Consider the following 10,984-nt stretch of genomic DNA (forward strand, 5'->3'; position numbering starts at 1 on the left):
AGTACAGATTTAAGGTACATATCTAGGATTATGCCACGTGTAAGATCAAGTCCCATAGCAACCTGATCACGATTTCTTGCTCTTAAGAGTTGGAGAGATGAATATTGGGTTGGCCTGTCGGAGCCGTGAAGGGCTGGGCCGACATATGTGACGATAAGTTTGAGGTAATCGTGGTGGGGAATGTGGACGTCTTTCTCTTGCTTTGCGGAACACAACAACTCTCGTGTTATGGTACGTGAAGTACACGCACAGTAATTTGTGCCTCGCAATGCATTATTGTGTTTGTACTTGCACATTAAGTTGAGAATAGGCCAATGTTGAAAAGTCCACGCTAACTAGCTACAAGAAATTATGTAAAATTGTTTAATTATAATTAATGAGATGAATTAATGATTCCTTCAAAAGAAAAAAAAAAAGCTGAATCAGTGTTTTATAGCCATATTCTGCAAAATTAGATGATTTAATTATTAATTATTCTAATAGTGGTTAATTATTTTGTTAGTGTTCCATTAAACATTAAATGAAGTAAATTTTCATAGTTCACTCTAGATATTCCCGGTTTATTAAACCGCTGGTGTAATAATTTAACTTAAACTGCCTTCTGAATAACTGATTTCAATTCGATTATGCCAATATTAGCACGATTTCGATAAATTAACGGTTCAAGTCATGATTCCAAAAAGGTTTCAGAGGTACACGTATTGATAAATTTGTTTTAAATTAGAATGCTTATACTTGTGTAAGAAATAAATTAAGAATGCTTATACTTGTATAACGATTAAATGGATTATTAGGAAAACTTGAACGGCAAAACATTAAAATAATGCAATTCTAGACTAAGCATCTATTCGGATAAAATTGGTTATTTTGATAGCTATTAGGTTTAGCTGTTTTAGTAACTTTGCATAAAATGCTAAAAGCTAAATGTTACAGGAGTTAACCTTTTATAAAATATTATCTTAACTTCTAAAAATTAGTTCAAACGCTATATTATTGAACAATATAAAAAATAATGTCTGATCAAACCATTAAAAACTATTCAAAAAACTATTGCCGAACATAGTTAAGTAAAGAAATTTGAAAGGAAAAAATATCGTTGAACTTTTATTTATATCAAACAATATAGTTTTGAAGTAGCCAAGCCACTGTCAGTTCAAGTTCATTGTTAACGTTAAAATGAACCTTAATTGATTTGTACATTGCAGACTCTGGATTTAAATTTTAAATCAATAATTTCCAATTTGATTAGGGTTCATCTATAATGGGTTTGATTTCCATTCACTTTCAATTCGAACCGAACTGATGATCCTGCTTAATTTTCTTGTTCAACTAGTAACTACGCTACTAAACACTATAAATAATAAAGATGAAATTTAACCTAATCAAGAAAGTAAAAGCTATGTTAAAAATTGATGGCAAATATGTATTTTAACCCTTTTTCTCATTTTTTTTCCTTTTAACTCTATCAATATTTATAATATATACCAATTTTAAGAATGGCAACGGGATGATTTAGAGGCTAGTTATGTCCAATCCATTCCTCTTTTGCCATTCGTAAATTCTATTTTAATTTCGTCCGTAACTCAGACAGGCTAAAAAAAATCTCACCTTATCTCCACCCCGTTAATAAATTTCTATCCTCTCTTTGCTCCATTTACATGCTCTTTTAAACGCGTGTGGTATGTCTTATTGTCTCATAGTCCAAAAGAAACGTGTCCACTTATAAACAATTGCCATTATTTGTTTTTGAATTCTTTTTTATTTTTAGAAAAAGAAGTATATTGTCGAATTTGGGGTTGGGGTGCTATCCCTAAAAGGGAAAGGGCAGAGGCTCACTCGGTGAGGTGCTAGCAAGGTGTTCCCATAAACTTGGTGACGCCTGTAACCTACATCCTCTCTTTCTCTCTCTCTCTCTCTCTCTCTCTCTGTGTATATATATATATATACACCACCACCACTTCAAGGCCATTCCTCCCCCTGTTCTTGGTTACCCTTTACCCAACTATTTCTTGTTTCTTGATTCTTGATACTTGCTTTTCTTGAATTGATATTGGTATACATATATACATATAATCGTGCAGTTTCTCGTTTGTCATCACCAATATCACTAAGTACTACATCTTTATTAGCGTTTAATTTCATCTCTCTCATCAAGAGGGAGATTGGTTTCTTGATGACGATTTTGACGTTACCACTTGTTTTTGGCTCATTCTTGCTTCCTTTTCTTGTTCTTCTTCTTCCTCTTTTCCTTCAATGGCATCATTCCAAAGACAAACGCCTCCCTCCTGGCTCAATGGGATGGCCTTATATTGGAGAGACTCTCAAGCTCTACACTCAAAACCCGAATTCTTTCTTCTCCAATAGGCAAAAACGGTACACAAAGACATATAAAACAGTGTTAAATATATATATATATTCTTTTGAGTAATAAAAAAAATTCTTCAAAAAAATCTTGACTTTCTGCATTATCAGGAAGATATTAAATATTTAAAATCTTGACCTTCTACTTCATTTAATATTTTAACATTTGGGTTCAAATAACTCAATTCCTTGTATTTCTATAATAGGTAAATTAATTAATTTGTAGGTATGGTGATATATTTAAGACCCATATATTGGGATGTCCATGTGTGATGATATCAAGTCCAGAAGCAGCAAGAATTGTGTTAGTGACAAAAGCACATTTGTTCAAGCCAACATATCCAACAAGTAAAGAGAAAATGATAGGGCCAGAGGCTCTGTTTTTCCATCAAGGAGCTTATCATTCAAGACTCAAGAAGTTGGTGCAAGCTTCATTTCTACCTTCGGCAATAAGAGGTTCAGTCTCTGAAATTGAGCAGATTGTTTTGGCATTTCTTCCCACTTGGAAAAATGCAACCATTAATACTTTGCAGGAAATGAAGAGGGTACTAACCAAATTTATCTTTTATTGCATGATAATTTTGTCTCATTGTAGTTAATAATATTTTAATAATTTTTCTCTTTATTGGGTTTTTTTCTCTGTTATTAGTATGCTTTTGATGTGGCAATGATTTCTGCGTTTGGAGAGAAACAAGCCTTGGAAATACAAGGAATTAAACATCTATATCTCTGCCTGGAGAAAGGCTATAATTCTATGCCTTTGGATTTGCCAGGAACTCTCTTTAACAAGGCAATGAAGGTAAGGAGAAATTGAAATACTCTTTTCTTTTCCTTTCTCTCTTATTTATTTATTTTTATTTTATACCTCTTTGTCAAAATGATTTTTTTTTTTTTTTTAAATATCGATAAAGATATTCGAATCTGAAAAATATTATCTTGTATTTGTCGTATCAAATAACTCTTATAATTTTTATATTTCAAAATATGCATTTTACTACTAAATTACTATTGTATTAATCTCATGCATTATAAAGTAAATTCTCGTCCATTTGAATTGTTATATTTTTAGCTTTTTATACAACAATTTCTCACGTTGCTGCATATATTATTTTAATTTGAAAAATTAGTTTGTTGTGCAATTATTATTATTCTTCTTTACTCTATTACTTTCTATGTTCTTCATATTATTTCTTGGTGTGAATCTCCTCATTGCGTATGTACATTGTATTCATATTATTAGTGTTTATGTATGTTCTTTTTTTTAAAAAAATGAAAATGATAATATATATATTTTTTTTATGTTAATTGTGTATGGAAAAAGGCAAGGAAGCAACTGAATGAGATATTGAGGAGATTGATAGAGAAGAGAAGAGAAAGTGGGAAAGAAGGAGGAGGACTTCTTGGAGTTCTTTTAGGAGCTCAAGATGAAAAGCTTAATAATAAGCTTAACGATTCCCAAATCGCTGACAATATAATTGGAGTGATTTTCGCTGCTCATGATACGACTGCAAGTGTCCTAACATGGGTTCTCAAATACTTGCATGATAATCAAGATCTACTACAAGCTGTTGCGGTAATTTTATATCTTTTTGTCCTTTTGAATATGAGATTAATCTTATTTTGAAATTCAATCTGTTGAATTCAAGCGTGATCACTTGAATCACACCTTATGGACGAACATGAGTTCTTCTTAATAGCTCTTTAGTAGATTGATATTGACTTCTCAACAAAATCAAATATAACTCGATGAAAAAGAGAGTTTCCGATTGTTATCAATTGGCTTAATTCAATTGATAAAAAGAATATTTAGCCTTATTAACCGTAGATTAGACGATAAGGGTAATCTTCTTTCACGCCACTTAATTATTAAAAATTTTTGTAGTTGCGAATTTTGAAACATAAGATCTTTTATTACTCACGTAAATGAGAAAATCAATAAAATTAATTGCCTAAATTTGTTTTTTTGTTAACCAATCATTGCTTAAATAAAATAATTGGCACATGGTTTTGGGTTTTGGGAAAACAAATTTTAGTTCTATATACGCATGAATTAATCTGTGAAATCATTATTTTATATTTATTTATTTATTTTTTCCTATGCAGACTGAACAGGAACGAATTAGACAAGAAATAATTGAGGCAAATCGTAGGCTTACGTGGGATGATACAAGACGCATGCCGTTGACTATCAGGGTATATATATTATCTCTATACAAAATTTACTCTCCATTCAAATTAAATTTCATTTCTTATTTTTATTAATTTAATTTTCCACATTCAAATTCTGTCATATATTATATTTTTTAAGTAGTAATATATCATTCTAACTGCATATTAATACATAAATTAATAGTAACTGTACGAGTTTAAATTTCTCTTTTAATACTAAAAAAAAAAAAAAAAAATATCCTAATCCAAACTTATTAAGTTTGATTTAACAAATTACGTTACTTTTTACTAGAGCTGCACAAGTCGGGTTATTAAGACCCGATTTATATAGAATTTGGCAGAAAAAAGAGAAAATTTATGACAATTCAACCCGGCTCGTAGGAGCTGAATGCTCCTAATTTTTACAAAGTATATTCAATTTTTGTTTTAATTTATCAATTCGATTTGACAAAATTGATTAGTATGAATTTGGTCAAAAAGTTTTGTTAGGTTTTTGATGTCGAGAGTTGTAATAACATCTAAGAAAAAATTCCATTCAAGACAAAAAAAAACATCTACGACAAAATTGATATGACAAGGTTTCCACCATAGGATAAGTATAAAACCTAAATTAGAAGTAGTCAATATTAAAAGTCAAAATTTTGAATTTTTTTGGTGCATCATAAATCCTTAAAGCATAAATGGACCGCTGAATTTTATTTATTTTTTGTCATATACTGAAAATTCTTTAAAAAATAAATATGACCTTAAGACAGATATATATTGAATCACTAAATTATAAAAGAAATACTTTACTTCTAGCTCTCTAATAGAAAGCCTTCCACAACTAAGTGAAAATTGTAAATTTTGAATTTTTTTTAAACTAATCAGTAAATAAAAGCTATTTTTACACAGACAATTAGGTATTGTATTAAATATAATAAGAATTGTGGGTATCTACTAATACTATTTTCTTAATAAAATTAAAATATAATAAAAATAATTAAATAAATTATTTATTTTTTCAGGTGATACAAGAGACACTAAGAAGAGCAAGCATACTATCATTTACATTTAGAGAAGCAGTCGAAGATGTAGAATTTGAAGGTTACTTAATCCCAAGAGGTTGGAAAGTTCTGCCTCTCTTTAGAACCATTCATCATTCTGCAGATTTCTTCCCTCAACCCGATAAATTTGACCCTTCAAGATTCGAGGTGATTTTATATTTATATTTATATATTTATTTTAATTATTTATTTTCTAATATATATAGTAATTATTATCGTAGTCAGTAGTAGTGACTGAGCATATAAATTTTGATGAAGTGGGTCGGTTAGAGAGTTATGTCGTTTTCAGTTTTTGATCATGTTTATTTCATCTCTGCCCCTTCAAAATCTTCTTTGTTTCCCATCATGTGACTTCCTTTTGTAGGGTAGCAAATTAACATTTTTTCAGTCTAATTATGAGTTCTCATTTTTTTTATTCTTGTCTTTATGAATCATTAAATTTTTGTTTTAAGGGTTTTTGAGTTATTTTGAGGACTGCAAGACTGACGTTTTGTTTTCAGAACTGTGAGATTTGGAATTTAAATTTAATTAAAACAAATTAAATGCTTAATTATTGTTTTTGTTTGAAATTAATCATTAGTTATTAGTTATTTGATGATGTATGGAAAACTGTTGGTAAACAGGTTTTTGTACTAGGAAAACTTTCTATTAGATTATTTAATTGTGAGGCATTAATTTTTAATATTAATATATTTTTATGTGATTGTGCAGGTGCCACCAAGACCTTATACTTACATGCCCTTTGGCAATGGAGTCCATTCCTGCCCAGGCAGTGAGCTAGCTAAGCTTGAAATGCTCATTCTCCTGCACCATCTCACTATAACTTACAGGTTCTCTCTCTCTCTAAAATTTATTATATCGAAATCATCTTTAAAATTATAAAATTATAAATTCGTCAATAAAATCCAAATAAAAATAAAACAATATCAATGTAATAGTGAAAGATATAGAGGATGCCACCTTACTCATCTTTTGTCAAAATCAGTTAGTTGATATGAGGAGAATGGTGATGGTGGTGATGGTGCTGCCGGTGATGGCGGAGGGTGGAGGACGGGCCACTGGTTGGTAGTGGTCCTATTATCAGTGTTCCTTGGGCTGTGGAAGTGGTCCTTATATAGTTTCAAGAAAAGAGAAGAAAAGAAAATGAAAATAAATATTGGGAGTGATCAATCATACACGTGGCTTCCATGCATCATATCACACATTTGTCCATGAACAGTAGTACTACTTCTCCAACTCTTTGCGTGATATCTCATTCAAGTAGGTCCATGTGTTAGACTTAGTGGAATCCTACCTGTTTTTTTCTTTTCTTTTCTAGTAATACATGTTTTACTTCTTTATATTAGACACAATAACGGTTCGGTTTTAAATTGAAATCGAATTCATCAAATCAGTATTAAATCATAGTCAATGATTTTTAATTTTAAACAATAATTAAAATTGTGTATCAAAAATTTGATTTTTATTTTTTACTTTTTGAAATCGAAATTGACTGTTTTAGTTTGAAACTATGAATCATGTTCTTAAAAAAACTTATAATTTATTTGTTTTATTATAATTTTCAAAATAAATTTTGAAAATTTTTATATTATTGATCTAGATTTTTTCAATAGCAATATTTATTATTGTTATTATTATTTAGGCTACAAATTTAGAAAAGAATTTTAAAACATAAAAAATAAATAATTTAAATTAAAACAAAACCAAAATCAGCGATTTCAAAATCGTTTTATTAGAAACCGTTAAAAGCGGTTTAATTTCGATTTCACCATTTTTATAGTTGATATCAGCGGTGTTGGAACCATGATCATACCTATTTTAGATACTACTCATAGTTGGGGGTTGAGCATTTCGTTTTACAAACTGGATTATCCAATTGAATCAATTAGTATATAGAATTAGTTCAATTTGATTGATTTGGTTTAATTTTTAATTATTTTTGAGCAAATTGAAATTTAGTAAAAATTTTAAATAAATTTAATTTTTTAATGTAAAAATAAAAATCGAACCGATTTAATTCATTGAGTTTTTCAGAACTCCGTTGAATCTTAAAATCCTTTTCTTTTAAAATATTTTCACATACTTCCAAACACTTCTTCATTATGTAAACATCACAATGTCTCTTTGATTTGTTATCCAAAGTCATTTCATTTGTCTTCATATGTGAAGGTGTCATCAACTCATTTTGTCATTGAATATCTATTGATTTTACACACCATGGATGTGAATTCACTTTAACCTCAAAATCCATTGGAGGAAAGTAGAAGTTCTTTTTTTCTTCTTTCTCTTGATTTTGAAATGTGAAGTGACAAGGAATTTTCTGGCACACAAATGTTTGCTAAAGAAAGAATTGACACATGTTTTAAATCAATCAATTACAAACTACAATTGACACATCCTTATCCTCCTTAGGTTTTAAGTTTTGATTTGGCTAAGGTTCCTCTTTCTAAGATGTACATTGCCTTATCCTAATCAGGGACAAAATTAGAATTTAAATAAAAGAGGGGTAAAATTTTAAATGTGAACTTAAAGAGGTAAAGCGTAAGCGTCAGCAATTCTCGGTTTTTAACTGAAAATCAAAATTCATTTTTGTTAAATTTAGATAATTGTTTTTTAGAATTTTTATTACTGATTGGTTTAGATATATAAAACTGTTTGATTTTTAGTTTGGTTATTATATATAATTAACTGAATTTATTTTTAAGTTTAAAATAATTTATTTGGTTTGAAATAATTAAATTTAAACTGAATCAAACCATTTAATTCGGTTTGGATCGATTATTATACCATTTAATTTCAAATCTAGATAGCATAAAATATATTATATTCGGATAGATTGAACTGAGCTAATTCGGTTTGGTTAACCGAATGCTTACCCTTCATAAATTGGATTCAAAATTTTTATTTGTTTAAGGATGAAGTCCCATGAAAACAATTTTTTTTTTCTCAAATGCAAGGGGGACGATTGAGTCTCTTCAATTACATGTGGCTCCACGCCTGGTCCCATTCATCATCATGAAATATTTTTTTATTAATATATAAAAATTTTTAATTTCTAATTTTCAATATTAATTGTTAATATATTAAAAATCACACACACTATAGTTAAAAGACATAAATTGCCAGCTATATGCTATTGCAAATTATGTGACCATGTGACAACTAGGTTTGCCAGCTATAGAAAAATCAAGACCAAAAAATAGGATGACGTGTCAGTTGAGTTTACACCACAGCGTAGCTCTGCAGATTATGCGCCACATCATTTTTTTTTTCATTATTTATTTATTTATTTCTAAAGCAAAGATACCAATCTATGCATCTTCAAACAAATTTTGTTTATGTGATTTGTATCATTGTGAGTACATGTCTGAATATACTCAATGCCTTTTGTTTTTACAGAAAACAACAACAATTAAGGTTTAATTTTAAATTAATTAAACTTGAATATATAGTTTTTTTTTTAAAAAAATTTTAATTCGTTTTGTTCACAGTTAAATTCACATTTTTTGAAATAATTTCGCTTCATGCAATTTTATGTCTACTTCTTCTCCATCAACTTGGACCATCAATGTAGTTATAGCTAAATGATTTCAGATGCTTTTTTATACAACTTATTTATGAATCATAAATTTTATATGCTAAAGATTTTGTGCACATAATAATAACAATAACAATAATAATAACTTGGATGAATCTATAAATGAGTGTAGGGATGTAAATAAGTCGAGCCAACTTACCGGCTTGCGAGCTGTTCGAGCTTGACTCAAAAAAAAAAAAAAAAAAAAAAAAATTTAGCTCAAATCAAGCTCGAACTTGATAGTGTTCAGCTTAAAAACTCGTCGAGTCTTATTAAACTTTTATATATAAATATATATAATATTACTTTAGGTTTACTTGAGTTTCGAGCCTTGAGCTAAGTTGGAGCTCAAATTTATCATTTTATCTAATAAACTGCTGAGAGCTCATGTAGCTCATATTGGATTAATGATATTCTGGATTTTTTTCGAGTTGTATTCGAGCCTCAAGCAAGCTTGACCTTTCATCGAGTCATCTCGAGTTTCAAATTTTTCGAGTTGTACTTGAGCCTTAAGTGAAGCGCGAACTCTCATTAAGCCGAACTTGAGTTTAAAATTTTAAAGCTCATTGAGTTCTAAGCTAAGCTAAATTCTATCAAGCCGAATTTCGAGCATGACAGATTTGAGTGCTGCTTAGCTCGACTAATTTACACCTTGAATGAGTGTAGCTGATTGTAAATTGCTTAAAATTATATTCAGAAAAAGTTCAATCAGAACATATTTGATAAGTTAACCAATCTCAATTATTTGTATTAAGGGTTGCATTTGTCAATTAAAATTATTAGCACATGATATGAATGATAATACACAACTTTAAAACTCAAAAGTTTCCTAATTTATCTTGTTTTGGATTCAGGTGGCAAGTTATGGGAGATGATGATGGAATACAATATGGACCTTTCCCAGTACCAAAGAGGGGCTTGCCTATAAGGGTAATCCCCAGTCCTAGAAGCAAATTGGCAGAGATATGATTAGTAGTGATTTAGCATTAATATTGCTAATTATTGATTTTATATTAAACTAGAAATAATCATCTTTATAGAATTAAACATATGAGAATAATATTGCAAGAATCTATTATTCATTAGCTCATAATATTTTTTGTTTGTTATAAAATCTACAATTAGCAATAGTAATGTCCATGTCAAACTCAAAAATCAAAAAATTTCTTGTGCTCAATGGGTACAAAAGCCACAGCGGTGTAGCTTTCTTGATTTGGTGGCAGTCCTTTGATCAAGCTCTATTGGGTGTTTTCTTGGCTTGGGTTAGCAACAAGTCAATGTCTTAAGGCATTGTGTGAGGCCAAATCATGCATTTCTCGATGTAACATATAGGTTGGAATGGTTTTATGTAGGAAAGGAAATATCAAAAAGAAAAAGAAAAAGAAAAAAGAGAGAGAGAAAGAACGAGAAAAGTGCGTTTGAACTGCTGCTTTTGGATTAATGTGCTTTGAAGATCAAATTTGTGAGGTTTTGAATGTCAATCATGTAACTATCAATTCCTTAGATATTTTCTCTCACTCTCCTCTCTTTCTGATTGGCCTACAAAATGCCTGGAGAAAAACATTGGCCAAGATAAGAATCTAGGTGTTCACACCACAATTCCACGTCAGACTGTCAGAAATTATTAGGAAATTCTGGAAAATCAGTTTCGGGTAATTTGCAATATTACCATGAGTACGTTTTCCTCCAAAAAAGAGTGCTTTTAGTGTAACAAAAAAATTACTCTATTTGTAACCTGAAAATCACAGGTTCGAGTCAGGAAAATTTTGCACTAAAGCAGAGAGAAAGCTGCATACATAAATCCTCCTCGAGTAGGTGACTAGGTGAGTGA

General features: G+C 29.7%; 1 protein-coding gene across 2 annotated transcripts; it reads left to right on the top strand.

The window, feature by feature from the left end:
- Window positions 1-1,805: 1,805 nt before the first annotated feature.
- Window positions 1,806-10,283, top strand: CYP707A2 (cytochrome P450, family 707, subfamily A, polypeptide 2). Of its 2 annotated transcripts, none has more exons than XM_012211603.4 (8): window positions 1,806-2,373; window positions 2,588-2,906; window positions 3,011-3,160; window positions 3,683-3,934; window positions 4,465-4,554; window positions 5,538-5,723; window positions 6,288-6,406; window positions 6,562-6,966. In XM_012211603.4, exons 1-8 carry the CDS (start codon window positions 2,174-2,176, stop codon window positions 6,563-6,565), a joined length of 1,320 nt encoding a protein of 439 aa, XP_012066993.1. In that variant the 5' UTR covers window positions 1,806-2,173; the 3' UTR covers window positions 6,566-6,966. The 2 variants fall into 2 exon arrangements, with proteins under 2 accessions (XP_012066993.1, XP_012066992.1); XM_012211602.4 differs by lacking the exon at window positions 6,562-6,966 and adding an exon at window positions 10,008-10,283 and having other exon boundaries at window positions 1,807-2,373.
- Window positions 10,284-10,984: the final 701 nt, after the last annotated feature.

This window comes from Jatropha curcas, chromosome 5 (assembly GCF_041381405.1).
Source record: "Jatropha curcas cultivar XTBG-Jc1 chromosome 5, XTBG_Jcur_1.0, whole genome shotgun sequence".
In the NCBI taxonomy this organism is placed as follows: Eukaryota; Viridiplantae; Streptophyta; class Magnoliopsida; order Malpighiales; family Euphorbiaceae; genus Jatropha; species Jatropha curcas.

Coding starts and splice junctions, on each gene's coding strand:
- CYP707A2 (XM_012211602.4), top strand. CDS start 2,174: ATGACGATTTTGACGTTACCACTTGTTTTTGGCTCATTCTTGCTTCCT. Junction 2,374..2,587: donor TTCTCCAATAGGCAAAAACG/GTACACAAAGAC, acceptor ATTAATTTGTAG/GTATGGTGATATATTTAAGA. Junction 3,161..3,682: donor TCTTTAACAAGGCAATGAAG/GTAAGGAGAAAT, acceptor GTATGGAAAAAG/GCAAGGAAGCAACTGAATGA.